Here is a 27,611-nt window from a genome sequence, read left to right as displayed (position 1 = left end):
CTCACCTATTCTGGAGACAGTTCAGATACAGATTCATGGAATGGGTCCCTAAAGTTTGTTTGAGAGGAAATCACTTGGTTAGGAACTACAATAGTACATTTTGGGATGTAAGTTCTCTCAGCTGGGGTTATAAATTCAAGCATTCCTTTATTTCTTATATTCCTTCATTCATTTACTCATTTAATCCTCTCATTCAACAGGTTTTCATTAAGTGCCTACCCTAGGCCAATCCATGTTCAAGGGGTGCAGAGCTCACTACTGGACATATTGGTCATCTAACAGTATGATGTCCATGAACGATGACAAGCTATGGTTCTCAGGGGACCCTGTATCTGGAGTTCTGAAAAGACTCCAGGAATACTTTCTGGATAAGAGGAGACATTCCTTCATTCCTTCATTCGACAAACACTAACTGAACCAGGCACTGAGCTGGGTACTAGGTATATAAAGCCAAATCTTGATTCTAACTTTCCCTACCTGGCAGTCAGGGAAGCAGGGTTCTAAGTTCCCTCCAAACAAGAGTGGTGAGTCTTATAAGTCAAGGCAGGATTTGCCAGTGGGCAAAGCAAATGCAGGACAAGGGGAAGGGGACTCTGAGATGTGCACACTGTGTGAACAGTGCCTGGCCATGACATATAGAGGGCAGAAGCCCCCTCTGGTCCTGCACTCAGTAACTATATTTTTACTCTCTTGGAATTACTCAAACCCCTTTGCCATTGCGATCCAATTGTTGGCTCTGGACTGGTCTCCCCCTCCAACTCTAAGTATCTTTTATGCTATTCTCAATTTTCCCGTCCCCAAAGCAAGCACAGAGTCCTTTGTGACCACAGTGATAGCAATGCTTCGCAAAGTGCATTCTGTGTTCCGGCAATAGCAGAAGCAGAACCTGGGAAATGTGTGAGAAATGTCTGAGCCTCACTTCACACCTATCAAATCAGATGCTGGGCACAGGAGGGGGCAGCGGGACTTGCAGCCCTCCAGGTGATTCTGATCAGCTAGAGCTTGAGAACCACTGTACCAGGAGCCCTTTCTTCCACCACCAAAAGGCAGGTAAACTTTAGGAGCCCCAGCAGTTTTGTGTTTAACCTCAGGCATACTTGAATACAACAGCTTTACTTTTGCCTCCTACAGCCCATTCCTATGGAATCAGACATTCGGATACCTAGACAAGAAATCCAGAGGGCCCAGTTCCAGCCTCTACTCCACACTGACTTTCCCTTGGACCCCAAGCCTGTCCAGCATGTCTCTGGAGTGGTGGTCTCCGATGTAAGTTCAGGCTTACAGTGAGTCACTTAAGTGAGTCTAGACAATCTCCTCCCCCTACTTGTCCATCTCTTATTCCCATACCAAGGTGCTCCAGACTAAAGGAAGGCTCCGCTACCCTGGAGGTGGGAGATCTCAGATGTGGGCAAATCTTGGCTGTTCCTTATCATAGTTGGGCAGAAACTCCAGCAACAATAGAGCAGGATTCTCTTGATGCTGGAGTGTTCTCTTCATTGGGAGAGCCAAAGGCAGCAGAAGTGGGAAGGTCAAGGAAGGGCTGGGAAGCTCTGGTAATTGATCCATAAGTTCTTTCTCCATCCTTCTCACTGCCAGGCACTACTAAGGACCCTGTGGTGGGCCAGCCATAGCTGAGATACAGTGAACAGGCTGGACATGGTCAAAGTAACCATTTGGAAGGGTGAACAGGAGAGAATACCAAGCAACCCCTATGGGAAGAATGAAGACTCCCAGGGCTGTGAGTGCCCCTGGGTCCAATCACACATTAGGAGGCCTGGATCTCCCATCTCTGGTGAATGAAGAAGACATGTCAAAAATGATGGGCACTGGAGAAACACAGGTCTCTCTGACCCTGCCAAGTTATTTGACCACTCCAAGATTTGTGTTTTTTTTTTTTAATCCCCCAAAGGAACACAATTATATCTGCTTTCCCCCTTTTTTGGAAGCAAGGTGAAGGTCAAAGTAACTACCAAGATAATGAAAAAAGGAGAACATTCCAAATGATGCCCTGGTAGCTCAGGAGAGTGAATGATTATTCCCCAATGTCAGACCAGGGGTGAGCATGCATATCTCAAGAATCTGGGTGCACATCAGATGCCACCTTGAATTCTTCAGAATAAAGGTGTACCAAGAACCCATGGTGTTCAGGGAAATGGCTGAGCCTGGGATCTTGGTTTATGCTCAATAAGCTAACTGCAAATTTGATCTAAAATTACATCTATCACTAAAGTGCTTAAGGAGTTCAATTTTCACATGGTGGAAGGCACCCTTCCCTCAGCCGCCCCCTTACCTGGGTCTCAGCGGCAGCATCCTCACCGCCCCAGCCTGGAAGTGGCTGGTCTGCCATGGTGTCTTCAGCGTATTTGAATGATGAGCAAGTCTGAGGTGTTGGCCCTGCTTCGTTCTGCTTTTGGAAACTGCTTCTTCCTAAATGAGAAAAAGCATATTAAATCACAAGCCAGCTTTCATCAACCTTTTACAAGTTCAGGGAGAGAAGACAGACATTCAGACATAATAAAAAGGTCTAGATACAGTGAAGTCTGGGTTTCCTGCCCTTCTTCTACAAGTCTGTGCTATCCAGAATATCTGCCTAATTATGTGTACATAATCCATGGAGAATGCTCACCTTGGAGACCTTAAGAGAAGCTGTCCTTGGACTCATTTTTTCAACAGAACGTGGAGATTCTTCATATTAAAAAGGTTCAGCAGACAAAACATTTGGGAGACATTGAGCTTATCCCTTAAATAATCCTATTAATCAAATAACAGATTTTATTTTTTTTTTTGGAGAACTTTTCAGAGCCTTCACTGTACTAATGGGTATTGTCACAGCTTTCAAAGAAAGGATTCAAATTTGCAGCCTTGCCCAAATGTAATTGAGCAGGGAACTCTTATTTTCTTAAAATACCTTCTAAGGTCATTTTGAACAATGTGGTCTAGGAAACTTTGCTCAGAGGCCCTTAAAGATCTATCAGGACAGTACTTCTCAAGTTTTAATGGGTTTAATGTGCACACCCATTAGTGGAGTTTTTGTTAAATTGCAGGTGCTGATTTGGTGAGGTGGAGGGTAGATTCTGAGCATCTACATTCCTGACGAGTTCCCTGGTGATGCCAATGATGCTGGTCCATGGACCACACTTTGAGTAGCAAGGGTATAATTAGCAGAGAATGATTTTAAGAGGTTTCTCCATTACCCATCACAGCAGATTAACCTGCGGAGTGTATTCCTTTGTCATGCCAGAAAGGAGAACCGCTTTTATTATCCTCCAGCCTCAACGATTATCAGCAGGACGTGCTGTGACAGCCTTTCCACAGCATTTTGCTTGTGAGGAGAAGCAAAGTAATTATGTTTTCATCAGCACTGTGAGATTGGTACAGTTACTTCCATTTTCAATATGGGGAGAAGAGAAAAAACCAATTCAAATGTATTGGTTAAACAGGAAGTGACTGCTCGGAAGCAGCTCTAATCCCATTTTCCTTTTGTCCCATCTAGCATGCCACTCCCTAAATTTTCACCTGAATAACAAACGGCCACTGAGAAAAGAGCCACTGGAAAGCCCAGCCCTGCCTGTGGATCACAGTTGTCACGAAATGGGCAGGAAACTTTAGGACGGGCGACCCCAAAATATCCTGCTGTGTGTGTGTTCACCTTGCTCTCTACCATATACTACTTTTTTACAACTCTTCGTGACAATTTAATTAAGATACAAACCTTAGAAACCTGGTGCAGTGAATATTAGCAGCGAGATCAGAACAATCTCCTTCCTATCCCCTTCTTATGAAGCAATTCAAGGCTTGCGGTTTCTATTCAATTTGTTATAATGACAGTGTTTAATCATGGCGTCTACTCAGCAGCCCGCTGCTGAATTGAGGTCACACATGTGACTATTCAGGCATAAAGCACATAATCTATAACTAAGATTTCGCCCCTGAGTCTCTGGAGGCGGTGTCATTAATTAACAATGCACTTATTTCAAAAATAATATGCATTACAGCCTTTAAACATCGTAGCCTTGGCTTGGAACGGGTAGAAGTCTGTGATGAAACGTCCCTGGCAGTTGGTATGACTGCATGAAGGAAGAACTCAGCCATGGAATAGCTCAACACATTCCTTCAAAGATGTTTAATTAAAAGTCTTCTAATTTCTCAGAAACCCATAGTATAATCCCAACCTGCAGCTCCTTTCTAATCACCTCATCGTAAATGAAAGGTGTTCTATTCAGAGTTCTACTTCACATGCTTATGCATGTCATCAGAGCCACACAAGCCATGCACATTAAAAATTATTTAGTGTCACCCAGGCCGGCAATAAATATTTTTAATCTTGAGAGAACAATGAAAAAACTTTGACCCTTAGCCTGGTCCTGCCTTTAATCATAAAAGCTTATTTCAATGGACTGCAACGAAGAGTAGTACTTCTCCATGGGAAGGCTCGCTGCTTTCCTCTGCAGTTAATGCACAATCTATTGCTGATGTATCAAACTAAGTCTTTTATAGTTCAACGTATAAATATATGTGAACAGGCTAGGAATACATCGGAAGACATACGGTTTCTGGTTAGAGGGCAAACAACATTTCAGCTACATTTATGTCTTGGGTCTAAATTGGCCTATATTCACAGTTAAGTTTTACAGGATAAAAATCTCACCAGTATGTTGTATGGTGTTTTTCCTTAATCAATTTATGTATTCATAGACTGGTGCTTACATGGTTGTTTCCTTTTATGTGTGTGCACTCCTTAACATAATACCCATGTGTTGATAATATCTCATACACAGTTTTACTTTTTTGGTGGAGGACATGCAGGGGTTTTCACAAATCCCCCTTTCCATAGAGCACAGGTCATTGATTTTCCAGTCTCCAGGGGGGGCAATTCTCCATTTTTGTCAGAAAGTGCATTTCTGTGGGAGGGAAATTTCTCACTGGAAAGGGAATTGGCATCATACCTGAGGAGGCTGGTTTGGGAAGGCGACTCTGAGGTCGCAGGCCCCTGGCCGTCATGATGGGGTCGGATATGGAATGCACGATGGCAGTCTTTGTGGAGCACTGGCTGTCCGCTGAGGAAGGCACTTCGCGTTCTAGGGTTTGGGCTCTGATGGAAGAAGCTGTGGAAGGAGCTGGCTGGAGAGACAGGAGGGGGTCAGTCTCCTCCGGAGAGTCTGGTGGGCATATGTACCGTCCCATCGAGCGATTTCCCGACTCTGGGAGTGGGAAGGTTCCAATTCCACTGTCCAATGTTCTCATCTGGCAGTTTGATTCTGAGACAGAGAAAGAGAGGTTTAGAGAAAGCTCACAGGAAAGGATAAAAAGATGACTGGCATTTGGGTACCATCCGGGGGACACCTAAGAGAAAAGACTCAGTAAGAAAAATGATCAACATTTGGAATCGGTATGGTAGATTTCCAGGGAGGTGCCCGAAACAGACCTTTCATTGAACATGAAATTATTCCCCTCACAAAATAAGGCAAGAAGGCCAGCTGGTATGGGCAGTGATTGTCACATGCACACTTGCCCTAGATGGTTCTCTAGAGGTATAATGGAAAAGCAACAGCCATTAGAGGCCAACAATTAGTTTTGATTACCCTTATTTGAATTGGGGAATTATGTGACTTCAGTTAGGTAAAATTTATTAACTGAAATAAAATGAGAAGTGAGCACCTATAACAAACTGAAGTGGTGTCCTAACAAAGGTGATTGTGTATGTCTTGCAATGAATTATCCACCATTCGGCAGCTGACACAATCTCTGGCCTTTTGGTTGGACTGTGAGAACAAGTGATTGACATGCCACAAGGGTCATGCCAAAGGGACCTTACCCATCATAACATCACCCACCCTGAGGGCTTTATTCCAACAAATGGCCACTTGAAGTCTCACAGAGAAGACAATACCTCCACTTTCTGTTTTTCATTCTCATTGAAGGCAGTGACAAAACTCAGTAGTACCCTTGGGGTGTCTTGCCACCCCCAAGGATCCCACCATTCTCTACAGCAAATTAAGTTGATTCTACACATATGTGATGTATTCTGTTAAATATGTTTCATCTTCAAACATTTTCATATAAAATTTCTCAAAAAATTATCACATATTGAATTTCTGAAACAGTAATATGGTTTATCCAAGCCAATGAATCAGCTTCCAAAAATCTCATTGTCATCCAGAATATTTTCGTGTATACACTAAAATCTTGGAGTGAAACTTCCTTAGTTTCATCTTATAAGTCTAGCACTGAATAAGAGGTCTAACTCAGCACTGTAATAGGCCTGGTGGGGAATAAAATAGATTACTATATAATCTTTGCATTAAAAGCTCAATAGCTACAATTTCTTTGGTACTTTATGGAACAGTGGCTTGTGATGTTGACTCTGCCAATAACAGATAGTGTGAATTCTTGACTTAACCTCTTGGGATTTCAGGTTCCTTATGGGGTTGCTATGAGTATTAAAATATGTTCGCTAATAAATCCCTAGAATCTAGAATGATGCTTAGCTAACACACTGTAGAATAACCAGATGTGTGAAACAATAAACAACATATACAAAAGGCTTAGTACATTTATTACATGATAGTAGATATCTGGTAGATAAATAGCTTATCCTTAAGTATCTTTCATAAACAATCATACTCAAGACTTAGCAATTAGTATTCAAACTTATGTGCCCATTTCTCTACCCTTTTTCTCAAAACCTCTTCACTGTGGGTAAACAACAATAAACCTCTTCACTGTGAGTAGTAGAATTTAGGGAATTTCCCCAAACCAAGGTAAAGACAAAGAAGGGGTACCTTTTCTGGGTTCTAGGAGGGTTTGGTGCTTGGTTTGGGAAGTACTAAGAAGATGAAGTCCCCATTGAAGGCTTCCATCTCCACAGGGATAGGTAGTAGGAAGACTCAGACACCATTTTCTCTAGTGAGGTGCCACTTAACCACTTCATATCCCATCGGCTTGCAGAATGTGGTCTTGGGCTGCAGTGTCTCTGAGTCATACAGTTAGGATCTGAAAGGTGGTTTTCTTCACCAGGATCATAAAGACTGATTCTCAGCCCTGTTCATTTCATGGCTTCTATCTGGTCAGCTTTACTTTCAACCAGTTTTACAGATTATTCATTATGTTGTCTATTCATTCTCTCCTCAATTAAGAGGACTTCCCTGTTACAGACTGGCCTTTGTGAGAATGATCAGCTGTTTGCAGGAGAAGATATTGTCAAAATAGTCTTTTTTTTTTTTTTTTTAAAGACTCTGTTCTTCAGACTTTGGTGCTTTTTCTTAATTTAAGTGTTGATACGCAACACTTCAGATTTAGCATGTCTATGTGTTGTATTTGGGAGAATTCTGAGAGTCTTTAATATTAAAATTCACACAAAAGTCAGTGGGTCTTTATGAAAACTGATCCAGTTTGGGGGGATCAGAAGTAAAGACTCATAGAGAACAAGAACTGAGATGTTGGAATGTTTGTATTCCAGGCTGCTTGTCCTAATAATCACTCCCAATATCATCAGGACCACCACCCTTGAACCACAGTGCTCAGCAGGCTGGGACACTAGAGGCGCTTTTCCTTTCATGAAGATGGGCCATCCAAAGTATAGCTATTTATCACAACTATCAGGAGTTCACTTGTTTTTATTTTTATTTTTTGTATACTCATGTTCTCACTATAAATAAGAACTATTATTGCCATTTGCAAATGAAGAATCAGAGCTCAAAGAGGGTAAATAACTCATTCAAGGCCAAATACGATAAAGGACCTGACTTGAATCTACACTTGTTGATTACAAAGACCATGCTTTTAACCAACAAGCTAACCTGATTTTCCCCAAAGTATAGGTAGACCTCAAAGTGGGGGCTTCCCAGCTCATAGCCACTTAGGCAGCCATATGACAAGCCATATGACAGCACTGTCCCATGCTTCTATGCAAGGCACCAGCTTCTGCTCTGGACCTGATTCTGGCCTGGAATTCCAGCTTGGTTTCTGGGCCCTGTCCTGAGGTTGAGGTCCACTGCTATCATCTGCTCAGTCAACTGCCTCTCTGCAGGATGACTGTGCATCTTCATATATCTTGCTCCTGAGAACCACGATTGCTTAGTAGCTCTTCCATGCTCTTGCGTTGGATTCTTAGACTTCCATGCCTCTGTTGTTTTGAGAGTTTATTTTGTTTTCCAGCTTTATGTGGGCATCACTTCCAAGGGCAGTGTTTTCTTGGCTTTGCCTCTCTCTTCCCTGTTCTTTGTGTCTCGAATAGCACTAACCCAGTCCCTTCAATAAAGATTCAAGAAACAAAGGTAGGCTCTTGGTTCCCTTTCTAGTGATCTGAGAAGAGGCCCCACTCCCAAAGCCTATATGTGCTTGCCTGGTCTCTAACACAAAACCACGGTGTAGTTGCATGAAATAGGGCAAGTGAAAGATTTGGGGTAGAAAAAGTGGTGAAGGAAGTCTAAGTTCTGAAAACACCAACATTTTCTGGCATCATGTTAAATTTCCTTTCTTTTCCCTTTAACGTGCAATATTGTCATACCAGAATCTATAAGCCAGGACTTTTGGAATTCCTGAACATTATTAGTTTTCTAAAAATTGTATGCACTGACATTAAGTCCAGAAACCACCTGCTATTAAGGCCATTTTTTTTATTTCTAAAAATTCCAGATGCCAAATGTAGAGAATATGAAGGACTCATTTGTAAGTACCTCTGAAATGAGGTGTGGACCGTCAGGGGCTCAGACATATGCCAAGTTTCACCCTCAAGCAAATTTCTGCAGAATGCATACACCTTGGGAAATGGGAGTTTGTACTGAAAATGCTGACACCACCTTTATGTAGTTTCTGTAAAGCACTATTAGTTTCTTGCAGTTCATAAAAATATAGCAACCGAAAAAGTGTTGGATACTATACTTCTGAGGCCAGTTATTTTTCTCAGAGAATTATAAGAACTCGCAAAATAATTAAATGGCTGTAGTAAGAACCAAGTTCATAGTGCCAAGCCTGCCTTGCATCTTCAATGAGTTGACTTGGTCTTGCTCTTGACAAGTATTGAGTTCACATTTGTGGCTCAGTGCGGCTGCCAACAGGGCCTTGCTAATGAGTTCCAGGGTTAGGTCATTTGATGTATCAGAGGGCTTCATTCTCCCAAGGTCATCAATTACATCTCTGACCTTCTCCAGCCCTCTCACCTATTCCCCTTTTCCTATTTGCCTTCTATTGGTCTCTCTGGGTAAATTCTCACACTTATCACCACCACCAACCTCCCAACATTTCATGCGATGATTTAGGGCACTGCATCCCATTGTTTTTAAGGTCACGGCACACAGAAAAATACATGGCTGCTGAGGAAAATACCAAGCCTCCACATCACCGGTCACTTGAGTGTTTCCCACCTTAACCAACCTGGGACCCACTCAGGGCATATCAGCAGCAGAATAAGGAATCTTTTACTTACAGAATGGATTTAGGGGGTCTTCTTTTAATGATACCCTGAATACATTACCTTGCAAGTATATGGCATACAAGAAGAAAGATATCTTTGAGTCTCTTAGTAGCAATACGGTTTGTATAAAACCCTCCTTTTTGGGGAGAAGAACATTAAAACACCTTTTCAGATTAGAAATATCTTCTGGCATCAGACTTAATGTGGCAAGTGACTATATCTGAAAGGGCAATGAGCACCCTAGGGGCAAGCAGTCAAATGAGATTCTGGTTTGGTGGTGGAGAAGAAATCTTGTAGAAAATTTTCCTCTGGGGATTTTTATAGTGTTGACCCACTAAGTCACTAGCTTTTAGTTCTGTGAATTTTCCAATTAATTTGGCATAAATTCATTTAAAAGTGTTCAAAATAACAATCTAGAGCATATTGCATAATTTATTATCATTAATAATATTATTAATATTAACATTATCACTGATCATTCAACTATTTATTTTCTCAAAAGAATAGAACTCTAAAAATATATTTATTTCAAAGTTGCCAAAGGTTCATCTGTTCCTCAATTTAGGGTGTTTAGCTGTTCCATAAATGAGACAATGGACATAATGGGTTAACCTAGGTGGCAAGGTAGATAGATATAAGATCCCTGCTCATCTTGTTCAGTGTTACCCAATTACTTCCTGTACCCAGGTGCCTCTGTTACTGGCTGTAGTTTCATCATCTGAAAATTAGATCACACTATAGTCGTCATATGGATGCTTGGAGGACCAGAAACAAAGCACATAATTAACCCCACACAGCACTTATATGAGGAACATTATTAATCTTCAGGAAGTCGTAGTTCTCAAAATAAGTGTTATTGAACAGTATGTGCCCCCGGGGGAAGAACTGGATTTTGTTCATCTCCTCCATACTCTCACATAAGTCTGTTCCTGAAGCCATCATTACATTTATTCTGCAGTATGGTCATTATATACCCCAGGCTAATGGAGAGAGTCTGATTCATTTTCCATCACCAGGGTCAGCACAGTGCCTACCGCATAGTTATAGTTAGCCCTTACTGACGTGTAATCAGTGAAGAGGTGGATGAAAATCAGCTGATTTCTATAGCAGTCTCCCTTATGGTCTATGAATGTAAATATTTTCTTGTGAAATCTGAATCTGTTTCTTTTTGTTCTGACTCTAGCAATCAAATAAAACAGCTGATTTCCTTCTTTTCTGTAACTATTCTTCACAAGATCATTGAGAATGACTGAATATTTAAAAGACTGATTTCTTTACATCTTCAAGTCATTAGTAGAAAAATGGTGACCAAGACAAAGAGCAGCCTTTGTCTTAGGGAATGCTGTCTTAGGGTCCCTCAATCTTTACTCACCTCACAGTGTCACTGGGCCTGAAGTTCCCAGGTCTAGTGAAAGCCACCGAGGCACCATGACTATGCCTTTGTCCTCAGGTACTATAGATTCCAGGTGGAATGCTGGCTTCTTGTTTAATCCCAGCACCCACAGTAATGTTAAAATTAAGGTCTGACAGAGTCAAGTTCCTGGCAGCCATTTGTACTGAGTAGATTTCTCAATAACTTTCTGTATGTATTCACACAGAGTTTCTTCCTTTTAAAACAAAATGTTTTCTTTACTGGGTTGACCAAGCTTCTTCTAAACATGTTTGATTCTATATTCCTGCACATGACAACATTACCTTTATAAATAGCTGTAAAGGAAAAAGTTGATTTCCACCGTTATTTTCTGCTAATATAAATTTCCAAGTGAGGGGAATGTGAATTAGCAATGTTTTTGGGTGCTTGGGGATTGTCACTTATTCATTCCTCAGATTTTTCTTCTCTAGATTCAAGTGTATCAAATTCTCACCTTGCAAAAATCCTGATCATTTGAATTTGTAGACCAAACCTCTTGGTATTATTATCATTATTTTCTCTTGGTATTATTAATGTTTATTTCCAAAGAGATTGTCACAGGATAGCCTTAAGCAAACCTGATTGGAGTTCTAAACGAACTCTAAGTATTGAAAAGAATGAAATGAGAAGGCTTTGGAGTTAGGGTGACTAAGCATGCAGACCTGCTTGGTCACCTGCTGGTTCTGCAACATGGGGGTTTTGATTCATATCATAATTGTTCATTTTTTGAAGAGGCCCAGCAGAGTACTCACTATAAGGCAGGTGCCTGGAAAATTTTCATACGTGGTTGTCAGAGAGAAGTGAGGGCACCTTAGATATGTAATGCACAAAGTGTGGTGTCTAAGACAAACTGAAATATCATCTGTGCAGTTTTATGCTGCAGCATCTGGGTACATTTCACTAAGCAATCATATTGATTATTTTCTAAGCGATAATCTTTGGAACCATTTCCTCAAGGATGAGTTCATTAGAAGTGTTAAAGGACAATTAACAAATCTGAAAAAAGCATGTGGAGTTGATTGCAAGCTGTCTCATATATGAAAACAAGGCAGTCCATTTTCTCGAGATGTCCACTTTGAAGCAGTCATTCTGACACGCATTTGAAAAAACAAATGATGTTTACTAGTGAAACCTTGTTTTCAGACTTAGGAAATGATTAGAGAAGACTTCCAAGTTAATAAAACATGATTTTTTTAGTTAGAGACATTCAGAACATTTGCTCTAAAATCTTACTTAGGATGTTCTGAAATTTTTGGGATGAGAAGTATTTCAGGTTTTGGAGTTTTCATTTTTGATGTCTGGAATATTTGCATAGACTTTACAGGTTGAGTATTCCTAACTTAAAAATCCAAAAACTTAAATCCTCTATAATCTGAAACTCTTGGAGCACCAATTCAGTCTTCAGAAAGTTTTAGAGCATTTTGGATTTTGGATTTTAAAATTAGGAATGTTTAACCCATACTTGCTTCTGTGCAATGATCTAGCCACTGAGAAATTCAAACAAATTACTTTAGTAATCTACTTTTTTCTTTATTCAACCCTCACAGGCTCTAGGAAAATATAAAACTTTGAAACTCAAACTGTTCTGTACTTTGAGAACTTCCATTGTATCTGTAAAAACTTCAGCTAAACATGCAAAGAAGACCCAACACAATTTACGAGCCAGAAAGAGCGACGGGTGGGTGTGTAATCCTCATACCATTTATTTAACAGGAACACTTTTCTATCATGCAAGTGGTCATGTAAATAAGGCTTTGTAGGAGTTCTTTCCAGGTTCCTAAACATCTTTAAGCTACATGTGGTATTGGCAATGGAAACTTAAACCACAGATGGGAAAACAGATCTCTTTATTTGCACATCCTTCTCTTCATCTGCATGGCTGAAACAAGCTAAAAACAACCAAGGCTCTTGCCAAAGCCACATCAATTAAATGTAGGTTATTCTAAGTTTACCCATAGTTTTGTCAAAGTCATCAAAAATGACTATATGGGTTTATTTATTCACAACCATTGAGTAACTTTTGGCTGTGGCATTAAGATGAACTTCTGGAAGGTTAAATTCAATCTGGTAGGGTTGGAATGCAGGAGAACACTCAGCCTCTAAGTTCAAACTGGATTTGAGCTCTCTGAGATTTGAAAAACATAACAGGAGAATATAAATTTGTTTTATAATCCCTTGTACTCTCTTCTGCATTAAGGCTGTCTGGATGTTGGGAATCTGCCACCCTATTACATAGGGAATGAATACTGAAAAAGTTGTAGGACATGAATAGAAAAAAATAATTTTTTTTAAAAAAGTGGATCATGAAATTCCTTTTTAAATATAAAGGACGAATTTTAAGAATAATATAACATAAGAGGCAACTCAGGCTGGTAACCAGTGAACCTGATATTCTTGGCCTGATAGTAGCCTCCCATAAGTTATTGTGGTAGGATGTGACTCAAGGATATAAACCACAAAAGGTCAGAAATGTGTTTCAAATACTTACATAGACAAGGCGTCTACATAAATCTTTTTTGAATTTATGTACAGATACAACTGGTATTACTCCTCAGGAAAAAAATCCCTTAAGTTGTGTTCCTTCTGGTCACCGACACTAAGATAACCTCTTTTAGATTTTGGGGATAATTCTTGGTCTGGCTTTCAGAGATCTGCTAAATAACTACCCAACCCTTCTCAGTTTTACAAATTTTAATAATTATCTCTGTATTCTCAAAACTTCAGATTAAAAAAAAACTAGGTTTTCATATAACCCCTTTCTGCTTGCTATGATACTGTGCTTATCTTGAAACAATGGTTGGACCTACGTGATATGTTTAATGACATGCTAGAGTAGGTTAATGTGACCACTACAGGCTAATGGACAGCGTTTGTCTGACTTGTCAGCTGACCTCGGAACAGACTTGGACCCAGACTCCTGGGTCCTGGCTTGGGAGTCATCACTCCATCCCAAAGTCCTTGTTCATGACAACACAGTGTAGATCCCTCTCAACTGCCCACAAAGCAATGACTACCACTGACCCACTTTCTATTCATAAGTGTGGTCCTCTTAGCTTGACATTTTTTTCTAATAGAAAAATCAATTGTGTGTAAAGTTGATTTCATTAGGAAAATCTTCCAAAGTACAAAAAAAAAAGAACAAAAGAAAAAAAAAGTGAAGCCATATGGTTCCCATCCCAATCCTTGATCATCACTTTTCCAGTTGAAGAAATGTCAACTTCTCCCTTCCCCTTTTTCCCTGTTTTCCTTGTCCATTCTCTATCCATAACAAAATTACCCAATCATCAACTTTCTCTCACAGTCTAATTATAACTTAGCTATTTATTTGTACTTTCTTTTAATCCACTTTTAGGCTGGTACTTATGCAAGGCATTTTAAAGGACTAAACAGATGATGTTTACCAATTCTGCTTTGTTCATAGAGTCATTACATGCCCAGATCATATTCCCAAATTAGTAAATCATGATTTCCCCTTGGAGAAGGTAAAGTATCTCTTTCCTAAAAGGTTATCCTTGTCTCTGTTCAATTGTCTACTCTCTCACAAATTCACTCTGTCTCTTGCTGTCCTGATAAAATGAAGTGAAAAGTTGAGTGATCATCTGGTGAATCTGATAGACACTGATGGAAATTATGGGTAATTCTGTTTCTCTAAATCTCTTTTACTCCAGATCAGGCTTGCAGGATTATATGGACAGCTGCCTCTACTCTCCATCTCACCTGCCTGGATGACATCTACTTTGATAAGACACAGAGGAAAAGAAAATAAATTTGGGGTAAGATGCTGTAGGAAGAGATTTAAAACAGTTTTATTTGGCAAGAAGAACATACAAACAGGGAAGCATGGGGGATATTGAGACTTATCAATGTAAAAACTGATGAAAATATCATTAAAGATGGTTATGAAAGCACAGGAGCTGAAGCACCATATATATTATTATTACCCTCACTTTCTTGAATTACAAAATTTAGGCTCTAAGGCTATAAACTATTTCAGTTTGCTTATATTACTAAAATTATAGACACTTAATAAAAGGCTTCAGAAGGATAAAAATTTGAAGTTCAACTATGTTTTTCTCCATTTGCTTCTGTATCTAATCAGCATTAATTACTTTTTGAATTATATGCAGAAAGGAATAAAGCTGAATTCTTCATACCCCTTAGCTTTTGAAAAAAAAACTATTCATTTTAACAGGCCTTACTTATTGGTAAGGATTTTAATTGTGTAAGTGAATACTCAAGGATCATTTATTTTTCTTTTATGTGATAGTAGTTGAAATATGGGTGAAGACAAGGCTGGAGTGAAGATGAATCTATCTTTCCATTTAAGACGCTGCCCTCTTTTCAATGATATCATTGAAGCTTGTCTCTCCAGGAAAACAGAAGAAGTAATGAGAGCCCACAAGCCAGGGGATGTAGATATGGGTCAACGTTATATAGATTTTGCTTCTGTTGATGAAGGTTTAAACTGATACAGAAACACACACACACACACACACACACACACACACACACACAGGAGTGACATTGTTTCAGACACTGGACACTAGATAGCACAGAATAAAGTGAAACAAATGAGATGAGCCTCATAATTTCTCCAGACAACTACCTAGAAGATGGTTTCCGGACTGACCCACAAGGAGAAGGAACACAAACAGAGCTTGGAGCACCTGCTAGATTGAAGAGGTAATACAGGTTTTGAGGAGGAGGGACAAAATCAGCTAGAAATTGCAGGAGAGTTTACAAGAGAGAAAAGCTACCAGCAGAGGTTTTCTTCTAGTCTTTGGCTGAGTACCGACTTGCACATACATGACATGAAATTCATGAGACTGAAGAAATAATTACTATGAAGTAGTAGGTTGAGTAATTTCTGGAGCTTATAAAACTTAAAATAATGGAAGTTTCCAGCATCTGGAGAGGTTTGGCCTTTTGATAGAAGCACCAGAGGGTAGAATTCTAAGAAGGGCCAAGCTTTAGTAGTGAAGCGAAATTATACCCATAATAAAGGCTTCCCTAAAATAAAACCTAAGAGCATGTCTTGAAAACTAAAACCAACATGCACATACCTTAAATGTACTCCAGAACAGAGTTCGACCATTTTCACAGGAAGACAACAAAATCTAACATCCAATGATCAAAAATTTACAATCTGAGGAAACCAATAAAAAATCATCAGGTGTGCAAAAGAGCAGAAAATTAGGATTCATATCCAAGAGAAAAGTTAATAAGTAGACACATAAAAAAGAAATGAGAAAGGTAGTGAATTTAATAAATAAGGACTTGAAAGTGATTATTCTAGACATAAAAATTCAGAGATGTAAAGTGAAAGTTTAACATAATTAGGAGACATTAAAAATAATAAAAATACCCAAATGAATATTATAGATAGGAAAGACACCTTTAATTGAAAAATACATTGTAAGGGTAAGTAACTAATTCACAGAAATAGGAAACACAATAGGAATAAAAATCAGTAAATCTGAAAATAAAACAATATAACTACCAAGATAAAGCACACAGAAAATAAAAGACCTAAAAGAACAAGAACACTGATGACCTGGGAGTTGACATTGAGTACCTGAATATGTATATTTGGAGCTCCAGAAATAGAGAAAAGAGAAAAATATGGGGAAATTATAATAAAAAATGTTATCAAATTTTATCAAATTATAAATTCAATATAAAACAGACTCAGCAGGGGGAAAACACACTGAAATACATGATAATCAAATGGCTGAACATCATTGATAAAATCTTAAGAGCAACTGATTAAGACACTTTATAAAGAAAAAGAGATGAAATTGACCGTAGAGTTTTTATCAGAAACTATGTAGGCCAGAAGACAGTGGAATAACACTGATAGGATGCTAAAGAGGGGGAGCCTGTCAATGTTTTAAAAATTAATCATGATTACCCAACTTTCCAATTAATTTTAAATCCTAAGGCAAAATAAATACTTTACAGACAAAGAAAGACTCCGTAATTCATTTCCATATGTTTTTTAGTGTAAGAAATATTAGAGTAAATCTCACAGCTATTTTCTGTCTGTCCCATCTTTTCTTTGCATATTTTACTTTTTTTCTGCACTTTTTGAATTTATTTTATTCCATTTTATTTTCACCTGTAACTTATTAGCTCTTCTTTTTTGGTTTTTGTTTTAGTGAGTGACCTAATATTTAAATATAATTTTACTGCATCTTTGTCAGGTCTATATTAAGTAAAACAGTATGAATTGCTTTTATATGAGCTCTCCCATCCTTTCCTGCTATTTTTATATATTTTACTTCCACATGTTTGAAGCTTCATAATAAATATATTTTATACTCATCATACATTACTATTTCCAGTGCTTTTGCAATAAGGTGATAGGTTTAAACCCAACCATGTAGATAAATGTACTGTTTAAATGATCTAAAAGAAAGACCTATTCATATGCTGTGGACAAGAAATTCATTTTAAATATAAGGCTAAAAGTATGCAAAATAGAAGAACAGAAGAAGATAGGGCATGCAGATGCTGATCAAAAGAAACCTGGATTTGGTATGCTAACATCAAAGCATGTAGAGCTCTGGAAAGAAAGAAATATGACCAAGGATGAAGAAAACATGTTAAATTCATCAAGAAGTCAAGATGATCCTAAATATGTGTATTTATGACAATGGAACTCCAAAATATATGAAGCAAAAACTGACAATTGAAGAGAGAAAGATAAATCAATAATTAAAATCACAAGTTTTCTCTCTGTACAAGAACACACGGACAGTCACAAAGTACAGAATATCTGAACAATTAAATAAACAACTTTGACCTTTTAAAATTTTAAATAGCAATTTTTCCATTAAGGGCAGAATATATGTTCTTTTGGATATAAATTCCTCAAAACAGATCAATTCCTTCATCATACAACAAGCCTTAACAAATTTAGAATGATTAAAATCATGAAAAAGTTTTCTCTGATCATCACAGACTCAAAAGAGAAATCAGCAGAAGAAAGATGTCTGCATAAATTTGAAAATTGAGAATATTATGCATATTTTATACACTAAAAGGAAAATGAGACCATATTTTGAAGTGAATGAACATGAAAACACAATTCGATTGCTTTAAAATTTTTATAGCACAAATACTATGGGACTATCTAAAATAAATATTCTAATATTTCATCTTAAGAAACTAGAAAAAATTGGAGTACATTAAACACAAGCTAAGAAGAAATAAAAAATAAAAGTAGCAATTTATAAAACAAATTTTAAATCAATAAAACAAAGAACTACATATTTGACAGTATCAATATGACTAGCAAAGTTCAAAACAGATTGACAGAGAAAAAGAACACAGAATTATCAGTATTAGAAATGAAAAGGGGGGCATTGTTACTCAGTAACAGATAACGTCTATGAATATATCGTTTATCATATGAATCATACATGTGATATAAAATTGTATGTATATAAAATCATAACATGTATCATAACAAATTAAATAAAATGGAAATATTCTTTGAGAGTCACAACTACCAAAACTGACTCAAGAAACAAACAAAATGATCCTATATCAATTAAGATAACTGAATTTCAAGTTAAAAATATTTTCTCAAAATATTATAGGCCAAGATGTTTTCACAATTAAATCCTATGAAACATAAGAAAGAAATTATTAATTCTTTATAAACTCTCTCAGAAAACAGGAGAGAACATTTTCCATATCATTTTTTTAATATCCAAATGATGGTGATGTCAAACCCAAAGACATCGTAAAATAGAAACAATAGATTAATATCTCTCATCAAGGGATGCAATGTATTTAATAAAATATTAGTAAATCAATTCTAGAAACATGGGAAAGGAGAAAATAATCTTTACTAATTGTGTTTATCCAAGCAAGATGAGGTCTGTTTAGTTTCAAAACTCAACTGATATTGAAAGAAAAAAAAAATCAAATAAGAGATGAAGAAAAAGGTTGGGGTTGTGGCTCAGTGGTAGAGCACTTGCCTAGCACTTGTGAGGCATGAGGCACTGGGTTCGATCCTCAGCACCACATTAAAAAGTAAAATAATAAAATAAATTTTAGAAGTTAAAGTAAAAAAGAGATGAAGAAAAAACATTTGACAAGCCTCATATCCATTCACAATGAACAAAGAAGAAACTCTCAGCAAAGGAGGAACAGAAAGGTACTTCCTCAATCTAAAGAAAGACATCTATAATGAACATGAAGAAAACATCATTACACAGTGAGAAGAGAGCAAAAGATTGGGAAACTGTGAAGAATATGCATTCTCACCACTTGTTTTGAGCACCATACTGGAGGTCCTACCCAGGGCACTAAGGCAAGGAAAGAAGTAATAGAGAAGTACAGAGATTAGACAGAACTATAGAGATTAGAGAGAAGTGTAACTCTCTTTATTTGAAAATAACATGAATATATATTTGTATATAGAAAATACTAAGGATTCTTCCAAAACATTGTGAAATTCTACCAAATCATGTGAAACAAGGTTAATACATAAAAGTTAACTATATTACTACATATTAGAAATAAATAATTGGCAATTAAAATACAGTATCATTCCTAACAGCATTTAAAAAACGAAATATTTTATATATATATATATTTTATATATATATAAATATATATATATATATTTATATATATATAAATATATATATATATATATATATATATATATATATTTTACCTTGTAAAATATAGGTAAAGCTTGTTCAGTAAGAAGTACAAAGTACTGCAGAGAGAAATTTTAAAATACTGACGTTAAGTGGAGATATTTGCCATCTTCATGGATAAGAAGACTCAATATTGTTCAGATGCCAACTCTCCAAATTTATCTATAGATTCAATATAATCCTAACCAAAACACTGTTTGATTTTCTACAGACACTGATGTGATTCTAAAATTATTTGGAAATGCAAACATTTTTTAAAATGTAAAATCAGGTCAGAGAACTGATACTACCTAAGTTCTACAATAACGTAGACAGTGAAGTATTGGGTAAAGATTTGCATATAGATGAGTAGAACAAAACAAACATTCCAGAGAGTGCATCACACATATTTTGTAGGTTGTTTTTTTGATAAAGATGACAAGGTAATTTAACAGAGAAAAGATAGTGTTTCGATAAAAGGGACTGGAAACTGCAAAAATGACCCTCACTCTGTATACAAAAATTAATACATAGACATGAATATAAAAGCCAGTATCAGAAAACTTTTAGAAGAAAGCATTGAAGAGGTTTTTTTTTTTCCTCCGTGACCTTGGAATAGACAAGAGCACAAAACACAAATCATAAAAGGAAAAACGATAAATTAGACTTGATCAAAATTAAAAGCTTTTGTCTTCGAAGACAGTTAAGAAAATTAAAGTGCAAGAAAAGGCTGAGAGAAAAATGGCAAAAGGATATCTAATAGGGGCTTGAGTCTGAATAAAAAGAACATTTGTAACTCAGTAATTAGAGGCTGAGCAATTCAACACAAAATTGAACAGAAAATTTGAAGACATGTATCACCAAAGAGGATACATGGATGAAAAACAATACCAGAATATATAGCCAACATAATTAGTCATCGGAGGATGCAAATTAAAACCACAATGATATACACACTTCCATAAAAATGGCTAAAATTAAAGAGACTAACAATATTAAGTGGTGGTGAGGATGTAAGGCAGGTGGAAATCTCATGCGTTATTGATAAGAATAAAAAATGGTAAAATTACATTGGAAAACATTTTGGCAGTTTAATACAAAATTGAAATACATACACAACAAGCAACTTAGCAATAACACACTAGAGTTAAAATGACATATATGTCCATCAAAGACTTATACCCAAGTGTTTTAGGGGCTTTATGCATGATAAGCCCAAACTGGAAACAAGCAAATTGTCTGTTAGTAAATAGATAAATAAAATGTGGTGTAACCACCCAATGAAATACTAATTTTCAAGAAAACCAAACATCCTACTGCTACACACCAAACATGTGTGGTTCTGGAAATCATATGTTTATTAAGAGGACACATCCAAAATATCATAAAATTGTGGCAAAGGAACACTACAGTGATAGATAGCAGATCAGTGGTTCCCTGGAGCTAGTGGTGCTGGGAAAGGATTATCCATAAAGGGGCATAAAAGACCATTTGGGGGAGATGAATATACTCTACATCTTGATTGTAGCAGTGGCTACACAACTGTAAACATCTATCACTGAACTGTACACTTAAAGAGTGAATTCTTGTGTCTGTAAATTACACCTTGATATTTGTGCACTTAAATATCATATGGCCAGGCTGCCATACAGACTTACAGACATCTAAAAGTGAAACTCTGGTTGAACACAGGGGAAACGGAGAGAACCGGATCTTCCCCAGGTATGTATTGAGCTATCCTCAGAGGCATCTGAAAGAGGTGTTGGCCAGGACTCAGGAGGAGTGAGACTGGGGTAATTTCTCTATCCCAGGCCCAGGAAGCCCACAGAGGGCTTTGTGTACTTTTTCATGCTTTCAGTAATCTTGGAAAGCAGCTAACACAATCCTCCTTTTTCAGGGGAGGAAAGCAGAGCTCTAGGAAGTGAAGGTCACTTGCCAGACTGTCAGCATGACCCCCAAACTCACATTCTCTGTGATCATCAACCTACCCATTGGGTTGGTGCTTGGTTTGAGAGCTGGAAGGTAGGTTCCCAGTGTGGTAGTGTGGAGGTGTTGGGCCCTTTACAAGGTGGGGCCTAGTGGAAAGTGTTTAGGTCATGGAGTGCCCTGCCTTTGGAAGAGATCAGTGTAGCTCTCAAGGGGCACCTGCTAGTTCCCTTGAGAGTGAATTGTCATAAAAAGAGCAATACTATTCCTTGAATACCTTGTTTTCTCCTTCTCCCATGTGGTCCTAACATGATGCTCTCCACCATATTTCAATGTGATCCAAAGGCCCATAACCAGAGGATAAATCAATGGGGCTACATGATGTTGAACTTTCAGTCTGCAAAAATGTAAGTGAAATAATTTATTTTCTTTAGACATTACTCAGCCTCAGCTGTTCTGTTATAGCAATAGAAAATGATCTATGATGGTTGGGGATCCTCAGTATCAAAGAATGTGCCAGGGATGTAGCATGGCATTCCTCTAGGTTGGAAGTTCTCTGGTTGTGTGCCCTAGGTCCTCCTCCACAGAGAAGACCCTTAAGGATCACAGCCCTTAAGTCATGACCCCATAGGCAACCTATATATGCTCTGGGCAAATGCATTTGACCTTCAACATATTTCTACAGAATAACAACATTTTCTGATTGCTCACTACAGGGCAAGTGCTTCACTTGCATTATGTCATTATGCAGTATGTAATGACACATTTTACATAGTAGGGAATTCAGGTTTAAGGAAGTGAATAATTGTTCTATAGACTTGTAGTTATAAGAAGGAAAAGCAGGCTTTTGACTGAAGCCTTTATAAAAACTCTAAACTGGAAGGCTTGATCGCTGCATAGTTGCTGTACTGCCTTCTGCATTCAGTTTACCAAGCATGCCGAATCAGTAAGGCTGTTCCTGCAGGAAGGTCAGGTGCTAAACAGTAAGAAGTAGTATTTGCAGAATTATAGCCAGATTCTGGGCTTCCTTCCTGTAGGGTCTCTGCTTCTATTTTCCTTTAGTTTTCTTCACTCTGACCCAGTTTGATCTTTAGCTGTGACATCTCCACACCATGAGATGTACACTCCCAAGTCTAGAGGGAGAAAGGAGCTGACTCTTCCGGTAACTCTCTCTAAACCTCCAGCCACCCTGTTCCCTGAAAATTAGCCACATAGGTCATAAACTCATTCCTGGACCAACTCAGGTCACCTGGAGAATGCCATTTGTAGACTGGCCCAGGCTAGGTTTCTGAACCAATCACTGTCAGGGAAGATGACCACAGGGGCATGAATCAGGTTTCAGGCCTGGAGTGGAAATGAATGTTGATAGGGAGATCAATCATAAGGCCTGCTGTGATCTTTCTTAGTCATTACTTCAGTGAAATTTACAGCGATACTGTTTCAGGAATCATCTCCATTTTACAAATAAGAAAACAAAAGCCCAGAGAATACATGTCTCCTAGGGATAGCAGAACACACCCGGAAGCCAAGATTTAAAGCCAAGTCTTCTAATACCAAGCCCAGGCCTCTTCCATTACTTTGCAACTACTACAACCTTACTTGCTCTTCCTCTCTAGACCAAATCCCAGGATGTTGCTGAGAATATATTCATCTTCTAGGTTTTCTCCTGTGGTATTTATTCTATTTTTTTTCCTAATTCAATTACACTCCATTATGAATGCTGGTGAACCATTTATAACCAAGTCAGAATCCTTTCTTTTTTTTCCCAGCACTTCCTTTCTAATGAGATTTTATAGCTATCATTTAAAATAAATAGTCTGATGCATCTTAAAACCTATTTGGTTTGATTTACCCCTTTTACTTTTCTTCCTTTTCAATCTCACTTTCTAAAATTATCTCATATTCAGAAAGACTGTCATTTTCAAGTTGTCTTTCTCCATCTACCATCCACACACTCAAGCCATACCCCAGGACTTTGGCCTCTTACCATCTGCTTCCATTCTTACATTAGGCCTAGGTTCTGGTCTTTGGGGTCTTTAGAACAACAGTATCACAGGGGTAGAATTTTTTTCCTTTAAAAGATTTATAAAAGAAAGGACATAGGTAGGAAAATAAAAACCCCTCCAGTACTTGCTTGGCTAAAAAGGGTAGCGTTCCAACTAGGGTTTTGGTAGGAGTGGAAATAGTGAAAACTAGATAGCAAATGACTGTGACTTCAGTATCCAGCAGAGCTCAGAAGCTGTATAAAGGAGTCCCTTGCCCTTTTGAACCATTTTATATTCCAAATATGTTGCTATGACCTTCTCTTCCTTTGATTCTCCCAACAACCATGCTCTGATCTGGGGAAGGCAGAAATTAGTAGGACCAATGAACAGATGCAGAAACCGAGGCAAAGATTTCAAATAAAGATTCATCAACCAAGAGGCCAAATTAACTGAAAACTAGGTACAGTGGTTTCAGATTCAATTCTCTCTATGGTGCACTGTTTTGATTCCCGAGAGGCTAGGGAAGGTGTATGAAAGACGTGAAGGCTCAGAAATTAGTTTAGCACTTATGATCCTGCATTTGAAGTTTGAATCTTAGGTATTTTTGCCCTTTGTTTGGTATTTAGGAAAAAAAAAAACACAAAACGGGACTTGACAGAAAATGTGATGAGAAGCTGCACTATTTTGATCCAAGGTCAATATATAAAAATTCAAAAGATGTTATCAAAAATATGTGTTGGTACATCTAGGGCAACTGTCATAATATGAACATGGCTTTCCAGCAAAATGACACTGACATTGAATGTTGAATAATATTGAACATGCTACTGATTCTTTAGAAAGCATATATTTTATGGAGATTGGAAGAAAGAGATGAAAGAAGCCACAGAAATGACTGGTTTTTCCAAAGGTGAAGAATTGGGAATAAAGTGTGGGGATGGGGGGTGGGTCCTAAAAGTAGGAGGCAAAGTTAGAGCATGGAGAAGAGACTAAGAGAGTAGCCAATATGAGGAGGATGGGGATCTGGGGAAGCATAAAGGAAAACTCTAAATGGGTGGTGTTGCTGAAGGTGGATTAAGTAGGAAGACAAAGGCAGCTAAGTGAACTTCAGGATGAACATGCTGAGAATGTGTCAAGTAAGTCTCAGGACACCCGGGAAGCCCCATCTTCCAGCCTCCACAAAGACTTGGAAGAAATTAAGGAGGAAGCAGAATGAGGAGTGGGAAGCAGAGGCCAAAAAGTTCCTCTCCGGGGTCCTGAGGAAGGCAATGGAATGGAACCTTCAGAGTTGTGACAGCAAAACCTGCTTAATTATAGAGGGAAAGGAGAAACTCCAATGTGACCTGCCCAGCCCAGCCCAGCCCAGCCAAGCCCACATGTTTCTGAAAAATTCATTTCAGGTTCTGTTCTGAATGCCTGCAGAATGCTGCCCTGGAAACATTTCATGATCCTTCTAAGTACAAGCTCACTAACCGATATGGCTAACTGAAGCTATGTAGGTGCCCCATGGCCTCTACCCACTCCTCGTCCAAGGATCTGATCATACCATGTCACAGAATTTGGCAGAGTTAAGGTTCAAAATATGTCTGGATTCAAGCATCCCTATGTAATTAATGCAGAGGCAGGTATGTGCGTGTGACTCCAATATGTTGATGTCCAATGGGAATGTTTTTTCACTCCATGTTTTAGTCAGTTTTTTCAATACAGTAACTCAAGAATCTGACCAGAATAATTGTAGGGGAGGGAAAGTTTGAGGGCTCATGATTTCAGAGGTCTCAGTCCACAGACAGTAAGCTCCATTCCTGGGGGCTCGAGATGAGGCACAACATCATGGTGGAAGAGTGTGGCAGAGGGAAGCAGCTCACATCATTGGGAAGCAGAGACTCCACTCTCCAGATACAAAATATATACCCCAATGCCATACCCCCAATTAACCACTTCCTCCAGCCACACTCCACCTGTCTCCAATCACCACCCTGTTAATCCCAACAAGAAACAATTCACTGATTGGATGAAGACTCTCAGGATCTTCTTACATTGTCTCACACATAGGCTTTTGGGGACTACTCACATCCAAACCATAATACTCCCTGAAGAGTAGAGTCTCCTTCTTTATGGTAATTTCATCACAAAATCCTGTACAATTCATATTTACAAAGGAAGATCTGGGGCAAATTCAGCACCCTACCCATGGAATCCTAGACAAGCTGGTTTATGAGGAGGAAGGATATTTAATTTGGGTTTCTCTGTAGCCCCATCTCCTTCAAGTGCAGGACAACATGTGAGCTGCACAGTGCTCTAATTGGCATGCACGATTCTGACCAGTCATTACAATTAACTACATAGAAAGCAACTTCCAGTGATTTTAGCAGGAGCATCTTATGCATGCCTGAAGTCACATTTTTGCCCTTAGAGGAGCTCCGCTTTAAACCACAAATTCTCCCTAATAGGGATCTATTACTGCATAATGAATAAATATGCTGGGTGCAGGCAAGTGGATTTCCAGGGCCTAATGTCCTTCCCCCACACCAGGTCTCCAGCATCTTTGGTCCCCTTGGCGTGAAGTAAGTATGTCTGCAGAAGTCATGCACCTCTGTGAGGAAGTTCATGTCTTACAGATATTGAGATGTGTTTTGAATTCAGATCTATTCTAAGTAAAAATGTCTACCTTTGTTTGCTTTCATGAAACCAAACAACTCTGTTGTTTTACATAAAAGGTGAAAATGTGGGTGGAATACAGGCATCTACAGTCTCTCCCCACCCGTTCCCAGTTTATAGAATGTAAGTTTACTGGCTCAGTTTTCCTGGGTCTAGACAAGCAAACCTGGGCTGCTGACAGCAATTCAACTCCTATAGTTGATATCCTAATCATTCTGTTAAAATTTAATTACATCTAATTGTTTTAGTTGACATTCTCCAGAGGAAGAGAACCAACTGAAGATATGTATGAGTGTATCTTATAAGGAATTAGCTCCCATGATTATGAAGGCTGACAAGCCCTAAGATCTGCAGGGTGAGTCCGAAAGATGGAGGCCTAGGAGGGCCAATGTAGAGCTCCAGACCTAGGAAAAACCTGTTTCAGTTCAAAAACAGGAAAAATATCATGTCCCACTTGGAAGTCGGGCAGGCAGGAAGAAGAATTCTCTTTCCAGACTAGTAGTAGTGATAGGAGTGAGCTGGGGATGGTTGTCAGCTTTTTTAAAATTCAATTTTGGTCTTTGCCTGATTGTATAAAAATCTACCACATTAAGGACAACAAGCTTCTTTCCTCAGTCTATCAATTTAAAAGTTTGTCTAGCAGGATGTGATAGTGCACACCTGAAATCCCAGTGGATTCAGCTCAGGAGGCTGAGGCAAAAGGAACTCAAGTTCAAAGCCAGTCTTAGCAACTTAGTGAGGCCCTAAGGAATTTAGTGAGGCCCTGTCTCAAAATAAAAATAAAAAGGGGATGTGGCTCAGTGGTTAAGTGCCCCTGAGTTCAATCTCTGGTAAATAATAATAATAATAATAATAATAATAATAATAATAATAATCTCATGCCAAAATACCCTTACAGAAACACCCAGAACAGTGTTTGATCAAACACCTGGGTACCCCATGACTTATTCAAGCTGAATTAACCATAATATAAATTAACCACAACATAAAATAACAGTAATTAAGGAGCTGATGTTTATGGCAAACAGAAATGATTAAAGAGCTAAAATGAGGGGAAATCATTTTCTAGTTCAAAGTGTTTTTATATCTTCTTCAAATAAACACATGAAGAAGGGTGTTCCGAACTCAGCAGAAGAGAACCTGGCAATACCACTCCTCCCTAAACTTTGTGGGAGATCCCTATTCCTTAGAAATGAAATTATTTTAAAACTCCTTTCCCAGTATGATATGGATGCAGGTGCCTCGAATCTTGTGGAAATAGACTGAGAATAATTCTAAGTCAGTTTCCCAGAAGAGGCAAATGAAGCTCAGATGGGAGAAATAGGTCATTTAGGATCATAATATTTGGGAGTCTGCTGGTACTGCCTTACTCAAGTGGACCTTACTACTTGAACATTTCTAATTTCCAGGAACCACCATCTCTTTGCTCAACAATAACAGCCCCAGAAGCAGCTCTGCAGCAGTCACAATGGGAGTTGGTGATACCCAGATCCCCGACTCCTCGGGTGGGAAAACTCTTGAGACTTGGGTTCTATATACCCGAAGCTGCAGGTTAAGCT

At 38.4% G+C, this 27,611-nt stretch overlaps 1 protein-coding gene across 1 annotated transcript in view; it reads right to left on the bottom strand.

Annotated features, from left to right (window-relative positions):
* The window catches only part of Nckap5 (NCK associated protein 5), a 762,699-nt gene that overhangs the window by 907 nt on the left and 734,181 nt on the right, over positions 1–27,611 (bottom strand). Inside the window, 2 exon segments of the mRNA XM_026409429.2 lie at positions 2,291–2,427; positions 4,947–5,258. Of these exon segments, the coding sequence (XP_026265214.2) occupies positions 2,291–2,427; positions 4,947–5,258 (449 nt within the window).

This window comes from Urocitellus parryii, chromosome 1, assembly GCF_045843805.1.
Source record: "Urocitellus parryii isolate mUroPar1 chromosome 1, mUroPar1.hap1, whole genome shotgun sequence".
Classification (NCBI taxonomy): Eukaryota; Metazoa; Chordata; class Mammalia; order Rodentia; family Sciuridae; genus Urocitellus; species Urocitellus parryii.
The sequence above is the reverse complement of the archived record's forward strand: the minus strand, read 5'-3'. Positions and strand labels throughout refer to the sequence as shown.